At 40.1% G+C, this 21,259-nt stretch overlaps 1 protein-coding gene across 1 annotated transcript in view; it reads left to right on the top strand.

Moving 5' to 3' along the window:
* DNAJC21 (DnaJ heat shock protein family (Hsp40) member C21) overlaps nt 1-21,259 on the top strand; it is a 28,318-nt gene that overhangs the window by 2,793 nt on the left and 4,266 nt on the right. Inside the window, exons 2-9 of the mRNA XM_055554667.1 lie at nt 5,795-5,888; nt 7,742-7,865; nt 8,190-8,312; nt 8,701-9,005; nt 9,867-10,018; nt 12,251-12,338; nt 14,900-15,058; nt 15,457-15,499. Coding sequence (XP_055410642.1) covers nt 5,795-5,888; nt 7,742-7,865; nt 8,190-8,312; nt 8,701-9,005; nt 9,867-10,018; nt 12,251-12,338; nt 14,900-15,058; nt 15,457-15,499 — 1,088 coding nt within the window. The remainder of the gene's footprint in view (nt 1-5,794; nt 5,889-7,741; nt 7,866-8,189; nt 8,313-8,700; nt 9,006-9,866; nt 10,019-12,250; nt 12,339-14,899; nt 15,059-15,456; nt 15,500-21,259) is intronic.

The following is a 21,259-nucleotide window of genomic DNA, read 5'->3' as shown; positions in this document are numbered from 1 at the left end:
ATGCATTAGATATTTCCAAGGTTAACATTCGGGCTGTGCTTCAAAGACTAATGTGTGTCTCATATAGAGGCCACCCATTTTCATTGTTTAAAAAAGGAATTACCTTTATTTATTTTATTGAAGAATTGAGAATAATTTCCAGTAGGGTCAATAGCACTGCCTAGTAAGATCACTCCTTGTGAAAGCCAGTCTTTCAGTAATTCGTCTGATGACCGTTCCCTGAGCACCTTACTGTGGACAAGACAAGAGTGGTCCCTGCCCTGCTGGCCCAGCTGTCTTTGGAGAGACACGGAGGAAAACAGTCACTTTCCGTCCGCTGAGATAAGGGCAGTATGAGGGTAAATGCAAGGTGCTTCTGAGCCCCTGTACCAATCTGGACTGGGTTTTTGTGAGGGTGGGATAGATGTGCATCCCCGTGTGACATCTAGGTTGAGACCTCAAGTGGGATTGCAGGGAATACAGGAGGTGGGAGGTAAGAGGGAGCACAGCAGAGCCTAGGAAGGGAAAGAAGTGAGCCTGCCCAGGTGAGCAAGGGCTGGGTCTTGAAGGTTGTGGTAAATCGGATTAGGAAGATTGGGCTTTGGGAAGCCATTGAAGGGTTGCAAACAGGAGAAATGATAGGTTTGTGTTTTTCAAGTATTCCTTTGGCTATATGGCGGAAGACTGGGTTGGAGAGGCTAGGCAGGAGGTAGGGAGAGCAGCAGATCTCACCAGGGACACTGACATCATCAGGATGATGAAAGGACCTGGGAGCAGAGATGATTCACATGCTAAAAATCTCAGTGAACAGGGGGAGTAGTTGGGAGGCTAGTGGATGGTGAGGAGGAGGGGAAGGAGGAGAGGCAGCCGGGTTGTCTGAATCTCCATTTGAATGGACAGAATGCTGATTTGTACTGAGTGGTGAATAAGGATCAGTGACCAGGAGAGGAGGTCAGCTCCATCACCAGACCTTCTGTATCAGAGCCCCAGAGGCCTGTATGGAAGTGTGTTCTCAGGGAGCTTGGCTTCAGTTAAGGCAGGGCTTAAAAGGCGCAGTCCATGAAATGTTCTATAAGGTACTGTAAAATCATTTGGGAGAAAGTAGAGGAGGGCATGAATTTATCTAGAGAAAAACACAAAGAATTGTATGAGAGTGCCTTTTATTTTATGTTATTTTTTTTTTCAGAATATATATCACATTATTCTTTTTTTTTTATTTTTAAACTTTACATAATTGTATTAGTTTTGCCAAATATCAAAATGAATCCGCCACAGGTATACATGTGTTCCCCATCCTGAACCCTCCTCCCTCCTCCCTCCCCATACCATCCCCCTGGGTCGTCCCAGTGCACTAGCCCCAAGCATCCAGTATCGTGCATCGAACCTGGACTGGCAACTCGTTTCATAGATGATATTTTACATGTTTCAATGCCATTCTCCCAAATCTTCCCACCCTCTTCCTCTCTCACATAGTCCATAAGACTGTTCTATACATCAGTGTCTCTTTTGCTGTCTCGTACACAGGGTTATTGTTACCATCTTTCTAAATTCCATATATATGTGTTAGTATACTGTATTGGTGTTTTTCTTTCTGGCTTACTTCACTCTGTATAATAGGCTCCAGTTTCATCCACCTCATTAGAACTGATTCAAATGTATTCTTTTTAATGGCTGAGTAATACTCCATTGTGTATATGTACCACAGCTTTCTTATCCATTCATCTGCTGATGGACATCTAGGTTGCTTCCATGTCCTGGCTATCATAAACAGTGCTGCGATGAACATTGGGGTACACGTGTCTCTTTCCCTTCTGGTTTCCTCAGTGTGTATGCCCAGAGAGTGCCTTTTAAACTTCAGTGGCTGGATTTGAAATACCTATGGCATTTGCCTAATATTAGTAATTAAGGTAGACTTCCCATTTTTTTATGATCGCTTTTTAACTTTTTACACTCATCTTTTAGATCTCAGTTCAACCTCCTAGTCAACCAGTCACAGGTATATTTAAGTGAAATAAAAAGCCATATGACAGATTGAAAACGTTAATTAAAAAAGGAGATTCAGAAAGCGAAAGATCTTGCTTTCAGATGGTACATTGATGGGTTGTCTCGTTTTAAAAGTTTTAGCTGTCACCAGACTTCTTTGAGGGAGGCAAGAAGGGAGTGGGAAGAAAAAGGACAACAAAGTACAGTACAGATTAAAATGTGAAGAAGGACCACCCACCTCCCACCCCTAAACAGTCACCTTTTCTGTCTCATGTCAGGAGACTTAGTTGGCGGCTTTTTCTGCCATTCTGCTTTAATGTGAACTATGCTTCTTTGTTTATCAGACCATCATTACTAATGATTTGATGAAGACATAGAAGTCATGAGCTGGACTGTACCCTTGTATGCATATCAGGATTGTGTTCAGCTGCAAATGATAGGAAGCCAGCAGTCGTGTTCAAAAAGTCGTTTTATTTTTCACATGTAGCAGGAAATCCAAAGGTGGCCCATTTTGGTGATTCTGGCTGCTTGATGACGCCATCGAAGACCTGCTCCATCATCCTGAACATAAGACTTGAGTCTTTGTGTCAAGTGTAAGCAGTTAAGAAGTTCACTGCTTTCATGTGGAGGTGCAGAGAGAGGAGGTGAGCCCCAGGATGGCAGGTCTCCCGTGAAGTCCTTGGACTCTGCTCAGCAGCTGTCAGATGGGGCCTCACTCACCATCCGAGATGGCAGAAGGGGTCCCAGATGGCAGCATGGAGGAGGAAAGGATAAAGCAGGAACAGGGTGTGTGCTGGTTGTCTTTCCAGGAAGAGTCTGAAAAGCTGCCATAGAACACTTTCATAGATTTTATTGACTAGAGCTTAGTCACGTGGTCAGTCCAGGCTTCAAGGGAGACTAGAAATGGCATCTTTATTTGGGGGATCAGTTTCCCCCATAAAATCAGCATTCATTTGTTTCTGGAAGAGGGGATGAACCTGCAGTCTCTGCCTCAGTTGTCATAATCTGCCAGCAGGCAGTATACCCAGGCTTTGGGCAGGATGCAAAGGGTGAGTTAGAGTGTAAGTTGAGTGCCACCCAGGCCCACCCCTTTCATCAAGAAGAACAGTGCTTCTCCTGGGAAGCTTCATTTAGTTATTGATCGATTTGTGTTTGTATCTGATGGGCTGAAAGTGGGTAACCTGATAATCCCAACTTCAAAAAAGTCTGAGGAGGTAAGGTTTTTAAGTGTGTACATTACCACTGTGATCAACGTCATAGTTTTGTTAGGAATAAGGGGAAAATGGTATTGAGTAGTCAACTAGTAGTAGTTGTCACAGAGTAGTAATAAAAATCTAAAATAATTAAAACAGGATACTGGGTGTCCTGTGTTTAGAACCAGATGGCAACAAGGCCACAACATGATGAAAGTTGGTAGTACTCATTGGAAATAATAGAAAACCTAGCCATAGTGGTTTAAGTAAGTTAAGAACTTATTTTTCTCACCACAAGAAGGCTTGGAGGTACATGCTTGCTGGCATTGTTTGAGTGGCTGAGTAATGTCATTGTGAATCTCTTGACTTTTCCTTCATGGTCTCAAGATGGCTGCTGAAGCTCCAGCACTCACGTCCGTGTATAAGACAAGGAGAAAGGAAAGAAAATATAGTGCTTTCACCTCAGTGGTCAGAACTGTCACATAGCCCTCTCTAAGCAGCAAGGGAGGCTGGATAAGCCAACATGCTTGCTTAATTTTTAGGTCATCCAGCCTGCACAGTAAAGGCTGAAAGAGAAAAAAGAGGGAGAAGTTTTGGATCAGCTAACCTTTAGTATCTGCCACAGAGTGGATTGAGCACTCTATTTGAGGTTAAAAAACTGTTATACAGTTTTTATCAGTTGGTTTGTCAGTAATTAATATGAAAAATACTTAAAGTTTGTCAGGTATAAATTCAGCATGACATAATGTGATATTGTTGCTAAAAACTAACATAATTAGCTGTAGTGATTAAAAGTAGAATGTTAAGGAATTAATGAAGGCTCCTTGATCATTACAGTCTTGGACTGCATTTGAAGTATAGGACACAGCTAAGCAACACACACACACACCTGGGCCTCGCAGGTCGTGCTGTGGTAGAGAGCCTGCCTGCCAGTGCAAGAGACACAGGTTTGATCCCTGGGTCGGGAAGATCCCCTGGAGAAGTAGATGGCAACCCACTCCAGTGTTCTTGCCTAGAAAATTCCATGGACAGCGGAACCTGGTGGGCTACAGTCCATGGGGTTGCAAAAAGTCAGACACGACTTACTGACTAAACAACAGCAGTTACTTCCTCGTGATTAAATTCAGGTTAAACATTTCTAGCAGGAATGTTGCAGAGATAATGCTGAATGACTGAGCACGCACACATAAAGTAGAGTATATTATGGTGCACATAAGAAGTAGGAGATTAGTCAGAGAAGAGGTAAGCTAGAAGACGACCCATGGGCTGCTCTAAGGAAGGGGAGTTAGACCTGTGATGGAGTTTTTTTATTTCTGTTTTTTACTTTTTGTTAATTTCAAAGGAGCTTGGTTCTAAAAGCTTTTTGTGTTCAAGCACCTAAACAAAAAGAACTGAGGCAAAGTGCTGCACTTGAGAAAGTGTCGTCAGTATCAGTTGTTGAGCAGAAGGCTGCTTGAAGGACGTGGGACTGTGTGGTGGTATCTAAAAAGAGGAGGTCAGGTACAGTTGAGAGCCTTGCTTTAAGACTATTTCTGTTATTTTTTTAAAGAAGTATATGTTGCGTTGTAGCCTAAAGAATGTTGATGTACTCCATAGTAGACTCAAGATACTGATATTTTGCTTTTTGAGTGCTTATATTTAATCACTATAGCTAATTATTGCTGTGTAACACATTACCAAAAACTTAAACAGCAAATATGTTCAGGATGTGGACTCACACTGTTTTCTGGGGATCAGAATCAGAATGGTGTACCTGGGTGGTTTGACTCAAGGTTTCTCAGAAGGTTGAATCATCACTGGGAAAACTCACGTTCAAGCTCGCCCCCAGAGTAATGGCAGGCCTCAGTTCCTGTTGGTGGTGGGCCAGAGGCCTCCACTCTTTACCTCATGGTCTTCTCAGAGGCCACCAGAGTGTCCTCACGCTATGGCAACTGGCCACTTCCAGAGATCCAGGAGAGGGCGAGCACCCAAGATGGAGACTGCGGTCGTTCATAATCCAGTATTGCAAGTAATGTCCTGTCCTGTCATCACTTCTGCCCCCGGGTTTCAGTCACACAGACCGACCCTGTTGACGGGGGAGAGGATTACACAGGGTGTGAATGCCAGGAAGGTGGGGGTCCTTGGGGGCCATCTTGGAATCTGTCTACCACCCTGAGGCAAAGATGCTTTCTGAATTCCAAGGTTAAAGAGGCAAACTAAGAGAAAGGTAAATAGTATACATTTTTTAAGCTTTATGAGATTTATTTTGGTGTATGTTGATAAGAAAGAAAACCTTAAAGATGGTGGTAAAGACATACTAAATATCATCTAGCACGAAACAGTAACAGTCTTTCTATATCTGATGTATTTTGCTCCTTCTAAAAATAAAATGTGTACTACTTAGGGTTTTCTGTTTGTGGATATCCAGATTGAGTGCTAAGTGACATGCTGAGATTTAGAGAAAAGCATGAAATTTCTACTCGAGTTGACACTTACAACTGATCTTGATTATCAGCTGTCGGCCACTTTCTCTGCTTTTCCCTAGTTGTTCTTCTTCGTTTTGTACACACCCATTTATGGCATTCCTGATGGAAGCGGTCCTTTTTAGAGTCTGTCCTCTACTTTTCTGATATGTGAATTTCTGTCCTTTATTTTAACAGATAAAAATCTGGATAATGCCGCAGAAGCAGCTGAACAATTTAAACTGATCCAAGCGGCATATGATGTGTTGAGTGACCCTCAGGAGAGAGCGTGGTGAGTATCATGCTGTCCCTCCTGGAGTATCTGGTTGGGAAGAATGGTCAATAGAGGGCTTTTTAGAAATGTAATACATCAAACGGTTCGGGGTGTGTTCTGAAGCCCAGTCATCTATTCATTATGTAAAATGCAGTGTTTGGGTAGGAAGGAACCTGAGAGATGATTACTTCAACTCTGATCTCATAGACGAAATTTGACAGTAGTAGAAATAGTTTTAATTGTCATACTTATGACACTCCTTCTCATTTAATAAGGTCTCTTTGACGTCTGACAAATTAACTGATGTCAGTATTCTTGCCTGGAGAATCCCAGGGACGGGGGAGCTTGGTGGGCTGCCGTCTATGGGGTCGCACAGAGTCAGACACGACTGAAGCGACTTAGCAGCAGCAGCAGAAAAGGAAGAATGTTGACTTATCCTTAAAAAACAGCAAAATTCTGTAAAGCAATTATCCTTCAATTAAAAAATGAATAAAAAAACAGATACAGTGTTTTTGTCAAAAATTGTAATATTTTTTCCAAGAACTTCTTTATATGCAGGAGTTAAGCATCTACACCTGTGACAGACTCTTTAATGATAACCTGATCACTTAATGCCATTTATGGACATAAATTTCTACTTTTGAAATCCTTTTGAAGGTTTCCAGATTCTCAGTGAACTTTTTGCTGTGAAACAATAGGTTTTATACTCTGACATAACCATGCAAGATGCTGCTGGTACAGAGAGCAGATGGGTGTTCAGTTCACCTGTGCAAGTCTTCTCTCTTATTAAGCGAGAAAGGCTATAAAGAAAATTCTTATTAAATTACCTTTTCTATAAAAACTAGAGAATACTAAATTTTTCTCCTCCTGAGGAATTTGAAAATGTGGCCTTAGACATGCTTTTGTTTTCCTTTGGAAACTTTGAGATTCTTTCCTGCCTTCCATTTGCTCTAGCTCTTCCCTAGATCTTAGGTGGTATTCCTGTCCCGAGGAGTCCCTTGTCCTTTGGTTTAAAGCTCCTACCTGTCAATTCTCCTGTGAACTGAAATCAGTTCGGCACAGTGGCAAAGAGTGTGGTCCTTCTGGGGCTGGACTCATGGTTTTGAATTCTAGCTCTGCTGCTTATTGGCTTTATGATTGTGGACAACATTATTTAATACTGCTGAGCTTCAATTTCTTGTTGTATCAAACAAGGATAATAACTAACTTTATGGAGTGAGGGTCAGTTGTATGTGTGTGAAGCTCTTCGATGGTTTACATAAACACTGGGAGAGTGTTATTCACGTCCATGTTGGCAAATTCCCAGATCCCAAAAGTGTTTTTAGTCTATGGACCAGATAATGTCCACTACTGTCTTACTTAGGCTTCTTTCTGGTGAAAGTGCTGCTACCTTTCTGGGAGAGTAGAAATTCGCTGGCTTATTAAACTCCCCTCTTCATGTTGGCTAGTTTCGTATATGGCTAGTATCATATAATGATTATAATGGACTTGAAATTGCAGTCGAAGTTTTAATCAGCAGTTCTGTGAAAGATTCTTGAAGAACCATGGATTATAGCCCACCAGGCTCCTCTGTCTGTGGGATTATTCCAACAAGAATACTGGAGTGGGTTGCCATTTCCTTCTCCAGGGGATCTTCCCAGCCTAGGGATCAAACCTGTGTCTCCTGTATTGACATGCAGATATTTTACCACTGAACCACCTGGGAAGCTATTAAGTCTTTACCTGTTGATTTTTTTCTTTAAGGTTTCGGTTGTGGGTTGGCCACGTTAAAGTGTAAAGAAGTTATATTTTGACTGTTTCAGAGTAAGGAATCTTCTGAATTCTTATTTATTCAGCCTTCACTGTTGTTGCTAATTTTTTTTTTTGCTTAGGTATGATAATCATAGAGAGGCTTTGCTTAAAGGTGGGCTTGATGGAGAATATCAAGATGACAGCTTAGATTTGCTTCACTATTTCACTGTCACCTGCTACTCTGGTTATGGTGATGATGAAAAGGTAAGAAGTGAACTCACTGATAATTTATCAAGCACTTAAGTAAGACTCTTGAATGCAAAATTCCTAAAATTATTCAAAACTAGAAAGTGACAGACTACTCATTTGAAAACTGAGAAACATGGCCTTCATATTTAACCTGTCAGCATGTAAAGACCTTCAGTTGAAACCTGAATGTATTTGCAGTGACAGAGCTTGGGCCTGTAAATTTTTTTAACAGTTTAAATTTTTTTTTAATTAAAAATTTTCATGTTACATTTAAAAATCTTATTCTATGAGTAGACTACGAAAGTGTTAAGAATTTGTGTTTCTGTTACTGTTTTTTAGGGCTTTTATACGGTGTACCGTAATGTTTTTGAAATGATTGCAAAGGAAGAACTAGAATCTGCTTTAGAAGAGGACATGGAAGATTTCCCAACTTTTGGAGACTCCCAGAGTGACTATGATACGGTAAAAGGAAAACTTACTACCATTTGTAATTAACATTTATCAGTGTGTCTTTTCCCCATTTCTTAATTTTTTTTAAAAAGGTTCTAGTTCTCCGTCTTGTACTGTGACTCTCTTGTCTTTTGTTTTTCCTGATCCCCTCCCCTCTTTACTTTTTCCTATTGATCATGGTCCCATTCCATTAATTTCCTCATCAAATTAATTCTGAAGAGTTACTGTGTAAAGCCATCAAAGGACTGTCTTCTCTATTGATTAATAGTAATGTTTTATATATATATGTATATATATAAAGAAAAGAGGTTATATGTTTTGCAGCATCAATATTTACTGCCTTACTGGAAAAAAAATCCAAATAAGAAACGAGTGTTCCGCCTATTTCCTTTGTCACTAGGTAGTCCACCCTTTCTACGCTTACTGGCAGAGTTTCTGCACTCAGAAGAACTTTGCTTGGAAAGAAGAATATGATACACGGCAGGCTTCAAACCGCTGGGAGAAACGAGCCATGGAAAAAGAAAACAAAAAGATTCGAGACAAAGCGAGGAAAGAGAAGAATGAGCTTGTCCGTCAGCTGGTCGCTTTCATCCGTAAAAGGGATAGAAGAGTGCAGGCTCATCGAAAACTCGTGGAAGAACAAAATGCAGAGAAGGCGAGGAAAGCTGAGGCGATGAGGCGGCAGCAGAAGCTAAAACAGGCCAAGTATGTGGGCTGGGCTGGAGCCTGTCTAGATGTAGGTGCTGGTCCCCAGAAACGTCATGGATACCTGACCTGGCGCTTTCATGGGGGTTTAATCCTCACCCTGGCTTCAGCCTTTCTTTTATGTCCTGGCACTGGGATGATGTCTTTTCATCAGCTATGAGAAAGTTTTTCCTTTAGGTTGGGTGTTTTCCTTCAGAGGCCCATTTACACTTGAGATCCTTTACAGACTCTTATAACATTTAATAATAACTGATATTAATTGAATTCTCATTCTGTACAAGGCCACATCCTAAGTGCTTTTCTTACAGCAGTGCTGTGATCTAAGTTCTAGTTTCTGTCCTCTTTCTTTTGAGGAAATGAGACAGGCCCAAGATCACGTAGCTAATAAATTGCAGAGGTGGGAATTGGAGCCCGAAGTCAGTCCAGGGCTCTGCTTTTAAGCCCCATGCAGTATTCTACTTTGTCAGTATACTCTTAGAGACTTAGTGCCTTTAAACTTCTGTTGTTTTGAGTTACTATAAAAGCATTGTGTTCAGAGCTTTATAACATTCTTTAAAAAAACTATTCACTTCTTGAAAGTTCTACCCACCTCATGTTTGGGAAAGTGGCACTTACATTGACACTTAGGATTTAAAACCACCTGAAGACTTTTAGTAAGTCACTAAGAGTTAGATGTTTCAAAACCTGTTATCTAGTGGAGTGATGCAAGTCAACCACAGAACCGCTAACAGATCGGAGTGACTCGGCCCGTTTCAGCCAAGCACAGGTTTTAAGTGTGTAGGCATGGACAATTGGGGAGGATGGGTTTTAAGCCCCAGAAGTAAATGAAACCAATGCAGAGACCATGCCGTGTGTATCCAGGCTGGCAGAGCAGTACAGAGAGCAGAGCTGGATGGCGGTAGCTGACTTGGAGAAGGAGCTCAGGGAGATGGAGGCGCAGTATGAAAAGCAGTTTGGAGATGGATCAGGTGAAGACGAAGCGGAAGACCAGGAGCTCAGAGATGGACAGGATGGTAACTTCCTCCATTCGTTAAAGACTATAGGAAATGTTTTTATTATGTGCTCAGCACGCTCACAAGCACCTGCACAGGGTTCCGGTGTGACACAGCAAGGGACGGGGGGCGGGTGGAAACCCAGAGCACCTGGGCTCCAGCCGGTTGTTGCCAGCTTCATGCTTGTTCTAAGAATGAGGCTGGAAATTGGATTTTTATGTGCCATCTCCCAGTTTTTAAATATGGCAGATAATTGAAAAACAATTTGGCATGGCCAAATGAAGGTAGTCTATGGAAGTACACAGTATAATTGCGATAATTTCATTCACAATTTTCTGACCATGTCTGCATAAATATAATATTTACTATATTGTTATAAATAATATTTAATATATTATAAATAATAATATTTATTATTATAAATAATAAAATAATATAATAAATATAATGAGAAGTGGGCATATTATCAGGTATAACTGGTTATTTTCTAAAAAGGCAATTAAGCAGTAGGTCAAATTTTAATAGTAAGTCTTTCCGGAAAAGCTGGTGTTGTGCAGAAGTCTGTCCGGTATATATAAATTGTCTCATTTCTGACCTGTTGAGGGGCTCCTGTTTTGTGCTGAAATGTGTCTTTTCTCTGCGTCTGTCATTAGAGCACAGGCATGTGACTACCGTAAAAGGAGAGGAGTGGGCATTGTTGAGAATAGTGATCAATATACCTGACTTTCCCCACTGTCTCTGGCCATTCCATGATAAAAAATTAAATGATCTAAACATAGTTTAATTAATTTTACCTTATTTACAAGTGTGGCTTTTCATTGAGTAATAGCTCATGGTAAAATGATACTTTTGTTTACTCCAAATGATTAGGAAATGGAACGTTTTCTTAATAAATTAGAAGTAGTGTGTGTAAAAGTGTTTTGAGAGCTATAAAGAACCATATAAATGTAAGGTGACGTGATTACATGGAGCTTTACAATCTATAAGGCGCTTTCACACACACAATCTTGCTTTGTCCTCCCACGGTACCCCTTAAATGTAGGTTTTACTCATGTAATTATCTCTGTTTTACTGATGAAGAAACTAGGACCCTGAGAAGCTCTGGTATGTGTCTGAGAACATACGAAAACATTCATAGGTGCAGATTATGTCTTCAAATTCAGTATTCTTTATTCACTATTTGAATAAGCTATTTGAAAGCGTACACGTAATTAGAAAGTATCTTATACTAAACATTGGTGGTATTTTGATTATTTCAGAATGTCCTTCAGAATCATACTACCATTACTTATAAAAAAAAACAACATGTGGAATATAGGAGAGATATCTTGGGATCTTGATCCCATAATAAATCTGAAACAGCAATCAGTTTACTTGTTTATTTCTTCTAAAGATAGAATGTGCGATTGTGCAAAGACTTTCAGCAGAGCTTAGATTTTGTAAAGGGTCAGTACTGATAGTAATTATTCCATTGTAATAAAGCTTCAAGCTTAAAAAATCTGTGAAGACAGTGTTGGAGTTTACATATAATATACTGTTTTATGACCATCTTTCTCATAAGGAATATCATGAGCTATTTAAGCTGACTTAAGCATTTAAAAGTAGATTACAGTTATAGGTACTATACTGTATTTCCATTTGTATGGGCTTCCTTGGTGGCTCAGATGGTAAAGAATCTGCCTGCAATGCAGGAGATGCAGGTTCGATCCCTGGGTCAGTAAGATCCCCTGGAGAAGGGAATAGCTACCCACTCTAGTATTCTTGCCTGGAGAATTTCATGGACAGAGGAACCTGGTGGGTACAGTCCATAGGATCATAACGAGTAGGACATGACTGAGCGAATAACTTTTTCACTTTTACATTTGTATCAGACACGACTGAGTGAGTGACTGAACTGAACTTGTTGAAAAAACTGCTTTGTGGTAGAAATATGAAAGTGACATTTGATTTTCTGAGCTTAACACACATCTAGGACTCTGACAATTTTTTGAATCATCTTCTGAGTAGACTTATAAAAAGAACTTGAAAGATAAAGTGATTTATTTGAACGCCTTCCCCTGTAATTCAGTGCTGCTTTTAAAAGGCCAACTCAAATCCTGGTAACATGTTTTTTTCTTGGTGAAGAAGTAACAAATTTTAGTTTCTAATTTGTGTGCAATTTTAGATCCTTACCAAAGAAATGTAACTTGCTAATGTGTTTTAGATTTAGGTTCTAATCAAACAGGATTCTCACTGTAGGCTTCCCTCTGGTAGGTAAAGACAGTGACGAGGCTGAGGACGCAGAACTTTATGATGGCCTTTACTGCCCTGCGTGTGATAAGTCTTTCAAGACCGAAAAGGCGTAAGTTTACGATCTCTGCACTCACCTCTTCTTTTGAGGTGAGGTGTAGCACTTTGAAAGTCCTTAAAGAAAATGCTCAGAGCAGTTGTTCACTCTCCCTCACCTTTCATCTTAGAGGAATATCTTCCCAGTGGAGAAGGGAGAACCATCTGCACCAGCAGTTAAGCCTGGTGTACTGATTCTCATTCATGCCATGTTCCTCTTTAAACGTGTATGCTGTCTCTAGAAAGAAATGTTGCTTATTTTGGTGAAGAAGGCAGAGTCACAGAGGCAAGGGGGCGCTGAGCTGAGGCTGGTCCATTCTCTCCACTGATGTGCACACTCACGTCCAGCTGTCACACTGCTTTGCAGGCTGTGGCCCCCAACCCAAGACCTTTAGATCTGTCCTGCCTGTAGTGTATTTGCTGAAGTGGCAGGACTTTGTCACTGGGGAACAGTGGTGAAGGGAGAAGTGTTAAAAAGGATACTGTCCTAACGCAGGAGGTACAGGGGCAAACATGGGAGAAAACGAGAGGAGAACTAGCAAGGGAAAAAGGAGCAGAACGTGTGCAGTACAGAAGGCAGAGCCTTCCACTGTTGAGTGGAAATGGGGCTGTGGGAATCCCAAGTGGTACCACTATGTAACCCCAGGGAAAGGTGATAGTGTCAACAGGAGCAGTGGGAGGCAGACAAGTTAGAACCAAACAAGGAAACAAAAGCAACAAGGAAGGAGGTTTGAAAAATTATTTTTTATTTGGAAACTGAATGTCAAACTGGCAAGTTGCATGAATAGAATATAGAGCGCCCAGTTCACCTTGTGCTCACATTTCACCCCATTTGCATCTGCGTATTCTCTTTCCACACACAGACAAGATTTTTACTGGAATAATCCGAGAGCTAGTTGTGTGCATAAGGCTCCTTTACCTCTAAATACTTCAGTATATATTCCTTAAGAATAAGGACATTCTCTCACATAATCACAGCTGTCAGCTTCAGGAAATTTAGAACGCTGATGCAGTACTTTTTATTTACTACCCATATTTCACTTCTGTCAGCTGATTCTTTGTTAACGTCCTTTGTAGCATTTTCCCAGCTTCAATATAGGATCTAGTGTAGGATCACGTATTATTGCATTTATTTATTTGGTCTCATTTAATCTGGACCAGTTCCCTTGTCTGTGCCATTGACGGTTTGGAAGAGTACTGACCTTCCAAATGTCTTTTTAAGCAGAGCATTTCTCACTTGGGGTTTGTCCACTTCCTCATGATTAGATTCGGGTTGCTCGGTCCTAGCTAGAGTGCTGTGCACACCTGTGTTGCTCTCAGGGTTTCTGTCTAGAAGCACAGACGGCTGCCCGCCTCATGGCTGGTGACCGTTTTGATCATCCAGTCAGGGTGTTGTCTTATTTTTCCACTGTATAGTTAGTGTTTTTTCCCTTGCGATGTTTTCCCTTGTAGCATGTTTAATATGTGGGGAGACACTTTAAATCCCTGCAAATGATCTTTCTCTTGATCAAAATTTTCTTCCTAGATTTAGCATCTATTGATGATTTCAGCTTGTGCCTGTCTTCACTAGAATTGTCTCAAAATGAGGCTTTTCCGGTGCCAGTGCTCCTGCATCATAAGTCATCGTTTGACCTGCTGTACATCAGAGCACTGATCTGCATGTCTGTTGTCAGAATGAATTTAGGAAGTTTGTTTCAGTATGTTAAATTCATCATTGCCTTTTTCATGCTCAGAATTTCCCAGGTGTGTTCAGTGACAGGTCCATCAACATGACTCCTGTGTCCTTTGACGTGTCTGAGTCATATTATTGAACACTTACTTTCCGGCACAGAATGTTCCAGTTTCTCCTGAAAACCTCGTTCTTAAGGAGAATTTTAGTGGGAACGAAAAGTAGGCGATCCCCACTAGAAAATCCAGCTCTGAACAGGATGTGATCCAGTGCTTGAGGGTTGTCAGTTTTATTGTGTTAAGTGTTATTTAGTTGCCCGTGGGAGCATTGAGATAGACATCGCTTATGTAGTTTCACACAGAATGGTGGAGATGCATCTGAACTTATATATTTAGGGTAGTGGGTGTGAGAAGAGAGACCCTTCTTGAAAAAAGCAAAAGGACATAAACTACTCTTATACTTCAAGGCCTCACATCACCATTTCTGAGATCCAAGGGGGCTCCCTTTAAATGTTAGAATCTTGCTTTGTGATTTTCCACTTAGCCATACTTAAGTGATTAAGAGAAAACAGTGATGAATGTTTGAATTCTTAGAATGGGAAAAGAAAAATATAGAGAATTTGACCTAAAAAAAAAAAGATAGGAAGAAACTATGTAGATAAGAGTACGAAGGGAAGGGAGGGGGAATGCTGGAATACAGGGAAAAAGAACAGTCATGGGCTTCCAGTGTACTTAAATGCCTAAGAAATCCCCAAAGGGTTCTGTGTCTCCTTATAGTATCACTGATGATTTGCTTATTAGTTAATGGGAAAAAAGTAGATTTCAGCTTGGTTGTATTCATCCAGCGACACAGTTGGGCATCTGTGAATTAATCTCCTTGCAGTCACTCATTTCAACTTGTCCTTTCAGTATGAGGAATCATGAAAAATCAAAGAAGCATCGGGAAATGGTTGCCTTGTTAAAACAACAGTTGGAGGAGGAGGAAGCAAATTTTTCAGGACCTCAAACTGATGAAAACAGTCTGAATGCCAATTCCGAGGAAGAGATGGAGGATGTGCCAAAACAAAAGTACTTCTAAAAATGTCACTAGACCTACTTAGCCCATTTAGAGATTGCATTTAAATGATGTTTTATTGCAGAGAAATTATTCTGTTATGCTAATACTGTCTGCGTTTCTTCTAGTTAAGAGAACTTTCAAGTATTGAAATGGATAAAGACATGTTGTCAGATATAATTTTTACAGACTGTATTATGACTCTATTAATAGTTTTATTACTGGCTGATAAGCTAATTACTATCAATTGAACTATTATTATATTTTTCTAAAATGATAATGATATTTTTCTTTTAATGCTTTATGATACTCATGATTTTTTAATGTGTTAGTCTTTGTATCACTAGTATTTTGGTATTTTTTCTTTTTACTTAATCAAATATTTGACATTTTGATCTATGTTTGTTCTTAGGCTTTCTAAAAAACAGAAGAAAAAGAAACAGAAACCAGCACAGGTATGTTGAAAAAGTTTTATTAACATTCAATATCAAATGTAAATTGGAGTGCTCTTGTTTATTCAGTGTAAGCTGTATTAAGGAGAGGAACTTTCACACCCTAATTTCATATTGATTGTAAAACAGATTAAAAGGAGCTGAAAATATTTTGGTTTTTCAGTGCTTTGCCCCATTATACGGGCTTCCCTGGTAGCTCAGCTGGTAGAGAATCCGCCTGCAGTGCAGGGCCTTATGTATGTGGTCAGTTCACCTAGTTACTGTTGTCTGTGGGTTTAAAAAATTTGCATGTGGAATTCTCATAATACGGATTAACTGAGGGATCACATTAAAAACACCTAGACACACGTGATGGTAAGATTTTTAAATCAAGGTAGCCATTCACCTCATAAATATATTAAAATGAAAGGATTGATCATTTGTATATCCAAGTTTATTGTGCCAACAATGTAAATGAGATTATAGAAAGGGAAAATTTGCTTTCCTACTTCTGGGTATGTATCTGGAGAAAACTCTAATTTGAAGAGATCTATGCACCCCAGTGTTTATAGAAGCACTGTTTATAGTAGCCAAGACATGGAAGCAAGTGTCCTTCAATAGATGAATGGATAAATAGGGTGTGGTGCATATACACAATGGAGTATTATTCAACTATTTAGAAAGAATGAAATAATGCCATTTGCAACAATGTGAATGGACCTAGAGATTAAGTGAAGTAAGTCAAAGATAAATATCATAAAATATCATCTATATGTGGAATTGAAAAAATGATACAAATGAACTAAACAAAAATAGACTCATAGAAACCAAACTTATAGTTCAGTTCAGTTCAGTCACTCAGTCATGTCCGACTCTTTTCGACCCCATGAATTGCAGCACGCCAGGCCTCCCTGTCCATCACCAACTCCCGGAGTTCACTCAGACTCACGTCCATCAGAGTCAGTGATGCCATCCAGCCATCTCATCCTCTGTCGTCCCCTTCTCCTCCTGCCCCCAATCCCTACCAGCATCAGAGTCTTTTCCAATGAGTCAACTCTTCACATGAGGTGGCCAAAGTACTGGAGTTTCAGCTTTAGCATCATTCCTTCCAAAGAAATCCCAGGGCTGATCTCCTTCAGAATGGACTGGTTGGATCTCCTTGCAGTCCAAGGGACTCTCAAGAGTCTTCTCCAACACCACAGTTCAAAAGCATCAATTCTTCGGCGCTCAGCCTTCTTCACAGTCCAACTCTCACATCCATTCATGACCACTGGAAAAACCATAGCCTTGACTAGATGAACCTTTGTTGGCAAAGTAATGTCTCTGCTTTTGAATATGCTATCTAGGTTGGTCATAACTTTCCTTCCAAGGAGTAAGCGTCTTTTAATTTCATGGCTGCAGTCACCATCTGCAGTGATTTTGGAGCCCCCCAAAATAAAGTCTGACACTGTTTCCACTGTTTCCCCATCTATTTCCCATGAAGTGATGGGACCAGATGCCATGATCTTCGTTTTCTGAATGTTGAGCTTTAAGCCAACTTTTTCACTCTCCACTTTCACTTTCATCAAGAGGCTTTTTAGTTCCTCTTCACTTCCTGCCATAAGGGTGGTGTCATCTGCATATCTGAGGTTATTGATAATTCTCCCGGCAATCTTGATTCCAGCTTGTGTTTACCAATGGGATTAGTGGTAGGGGGAGGCAAATTAGTTGTTTGGGAGTAACATATATACTCTACTGTTTATAAAATAGTTAAATAACAAGGACCTATTATATAGCACAGGAAACTATTCAATATCTTATAATAACATATAATGGAAAAGAATTGGAAAAATATATATGTAACCAAATCACTTTACTGAAAACCTGAAACCAATACAACATTGGGAATTAACTATAATTTTTTAAAAGTGATTAAAAACAGAGTATTTGCTTAGAAACTTGTAGTGATTGTGATTCTTGAAAAAAATGTTTATATTACTCAATAAGTCATTTAAATATTTCGCCTTGGGGGTTCATATTGAATTTCTATCTTAAGAATCATTATTAACTAAAAGTGTGTTGTAACACAACATACTTTGTTCTACATATATGTTGTTAATATATGTAACACAATTTTTTGGATTTTTTGAACCTGTAAAAACAAAATGAGCTTGTCCATTTTACTAAGGATATTTGTTGATTCTACAGGGAATGGAATTGATTTCTGTTCTGTTTTAATGTGATCTTAATTATGTTAGCTTATATTAAGTATTAAATGTTAACTGTAGTTTTTTAAAAAATTGGAAGTGTTTTTATGAAAACTTAGGTAATGCACTAATAATTTTTCATAAAAATTTAGATTTGGCTTGTTTATCCAAATGGTTTATGTTTGATAATTTTTGGCTGTTTTATGGGCTTCCCTGGTAGCTCAGCTGGTAAAGAATCCACCTGCAATGCAGGAAACCCTGGTTCGATTCCTTGGTCAGGAAGATCCCCTGGAGAAGGGCTATGCTACCCAGTCCAGTATTAGGCTTCCCTGGTGGCTCAGTCGGTAAAAAATCCATCTGCAGTGTTGGAGACCTGGATTTGATCCCTGGGTTGGGAGGATCCCCTCCCTGGAGGAGTACACGGCAACCCACTCCATTATTCTTGCCTAGAGAATTCCCATGGACAGAGGAGCCTGGCAGATTACAGTCCATTAGGGGTAGCAAAGAGTCAGACACGACTGAGCCACTAAGCAAAGCACAGCTGTTTTTTATGTTTCAGAAATTATCATGCTATGCTATGCTATGCTAAGTCACTTCAGTCGTGTCCGACTCTGTGTGACCCCAGAGATGGCAGCCCACCAGGCTTCCCCGTCCCTGGGATTCTCCAGGCAAGAACACTGGAGTGGGTTGCCGTTTCCTTCTCCAATGCATGAAAGTGAAGAGAGAAAGTGAAGTCGCTCAGTCATGTCCGACTCCTAGCGACCCCATGGACTGCAGTCCACCAGGCTCCTCCATCCATGGGATTTTCCAGGCAAGTGTACTGGAGTGGGATGCCATTGCCTTCTCTGAGAAATTATCATGACACATGAATTAATCACTATTAAAACTGTGACTTGGAACTTTTTGCCTCAGTTATAAAACCACACAGCAAATTGTATGTTCCTTTTATTAAATGATTCATGTCATTTTCCACCCAAAGACTTGCTGGTCATTAGTTAAGAACACTTTTTTTCTTGTGTGCCGGAACCACTGGAAAAGACAGAATAGAGAGGAATTTATACCCAGTAGGTCCTAAGAGTGCAGCAGTAAGCACATATATTTGTATTCTCTTACCAAGGAATATACTTAAGTTTGCTGCTGCTGCTAAGTCGCTTCAGTCATGTCCTACTCTGTGCAACCCCATATTCGGCAGCCCACCAGGCTCCCCCGTCCCTGGGATTCTCCAGCCAAGAACACTGGAGTGGGTTGCCATTTCCTTCTCCAATGCATGAAAGTGAAAAGTGAAAGTGAAGTCGCTCAGTCGTGTCCGACTCTTAGCGACCCCGTGGACTGCAGCCTACTAGGCTCCTTTGTCCATGGGATTTTCCAGGCAAGAGTACCAGAGCGGGGTGCCATTGCCTTCTCTGTACTTAAGTTTACTACCCCATTTTTCTCCTCCAAAGGTATATGTATTCCTTGATGATACCTATGTTTTCTGATTGTATCGGGGAGAAAGCCCCAATTCAGATCTAGTTTTATGTAGCACTTTTCCCTGGATTTTTTCTAAGTTCTTTTTGAAGGGAAAGGTAGTGTGGAGACACATACAGGTAGATAAAGGAGCAGAAAGCAGCAGAAACTAAGAATCATGAAACTACAGGTTGGGAGTTTTCTGTATTGTCAAAAAAAATTTGCATAAGCCAACAAGGATTGTGAAAGAAAACCTCAGAAAATTGAAATTGAGTGTAAACAAATAAAACCCTCTTGCTGACATCAAGGAAGAATTAATGCAAGAAACTTTGAATGCAGCACTCTGAACACCATCCATGGGACATACTCTGAAGACAAAATTAACTGTAAAAGAAAAAAATCTTAAACTTTACTTAGATATTTTAGTGATATTGGTGTGGTATTTCTGAAACTATTTTACATGTATTATAGGATAAAGCAAATAAGTAAATGTACTAATGTTGTCGGGAAACAGATTCTCTTGTAGGAGAAGGGAAATACAGGTATAGATTGAGGGAAGGAGAGAAGAACACTAATGTACTACTGGAATTGGAGGTATGATGTTAAAAAAATAAACAAGACACAAATGCTCAGTATACGCTGAGGGCCCCGAAGCAGCAATACCCAGTGGCAGTGAGCATATATAGCACACACATCTTAGTTTCTAAGCCCCCTTCCCCAATAAAAGGAGTCAGGATTTGGTCCTCAGGAAAATGACTGATTCTAGGGCCGAGACAGAAAGTACAAGGTGAGCCTGGATTATCGATGCTGGAAATAAAGGGAGTATTCAAAAATTACGGGAATAAGTCAGAAGTACCCAGAAGTCAGCTTAACGGGCTTGCCAAATATGAGAAATTTTGAGTCGTCAAAAAGAAGAATGGTGACAGATTTTACATATTGATTTTATTTAAAAAAAAAAAAATCACGAGTCTATATTGAGCCTTAAAGAAGAGAGTTGGAGAAAGGAGGCAGATGGGAAGGCATCTCTCCAAGAATATGAATTAATACAAATGCAAATGGCAGGACTATTCTGGACCCACCAGTATAATAAATGGTTCACATAAGAATCATCAATAGATGCCAGATCCTTGGGGTATATAGTTATTAGGAAAGAAGATACTGATATACTCTGCTAATTACTTATTAAAAAAGGAAAAAGGTGCTTTACAGTAGAAAAATCCAGCAATAACCATCTTAACCAAATGATGAGACTTTAATCACTGAAACATGGAAAGTGACATTTTGCTTCCTGATAAAATGTACTGAGAGCACAGCATTATGTCTGTAACATTCCTGCTAGAAATGTTTAACCTGAATTTAATCATGAGGAAATAACTGTTGTTGAGTCACTAAGTTTTGTCTGACTCTTCTGCGACCCTATGGACTGTAGCCCACCAGATTCCTCTGTCCATGGGATTCTCCAGGCAAGAATACTGGAGTGGGTTGCCATGCCCTCCTCCAGGGGATCTTCCTGACCCAGAGATCAAACCCGCATCTCCTGCGTTGGCAGGCAGATTCTTTGCAACTGAGCCACCAGGGAAGCCCTGCAGAAAAGGACATTACTGCAATACGTATATGGATTGTGTAACAGATAATGACAGTGTTAAGTTCTTGGGTGTGAAGAGGGAACTGGAAAGGAAGGAGAATGTTCTTAGGACAGACACGATATCTTCCTGCAGCTTGCTTTTATAGTTCTGGGGGCGGGAGTCAAGGGGGGACGTTTTGCAGAGAAAGGAAACAAGGGGAGAGAGGAAGGAGAAAACAAATGTGGCAAAACATGACCGGAGGCAAAGGCAAGCCAGTTGCATTTAATGAAGATGCATTTGTCAGGTGCTTTTTCCTGTATAATGCTTGTGTGTTGCTGTTTTCTTTTTTCCAATTGTAAAATAGTTGTTCATTGCCTGATCACTTGGAAACTATGGAAGACAATCAATATCACCCCTGATTCTGCCTATGGGTATTCCTTAATGTTGAATTAAGTTGTAATCAAAGGTTATATATAGTTTTCTCTCTTCTGTTTTTGCTAATGTGTTCTCTTTTCCCACATAATTGAATCAGTGTCTTTGGAAACGTGACTTTGAAGAGCTCCATAATTTTCCTTCATTTGTTCAAC

The sequence above is a fragment of the Bubalus kerabau genome, chromosome 18, assembly GCF_029407905.1.
Source record: "Bubalus kerabau isolate K-KA32 ecotype Philippines breed swamp buffalo chromosome 18, PCC_UOA_SB_1v2, whole genome shotgun sequence".
NCBI lineage: Eukaryota > Metazoa > Chordata > Mammalia > Artiodactyla > Bovidae > Bubalus > Bubalus kerabau.
This window is presented reverse-complemented; position numbering and strand designations above follow the sequence as displayed.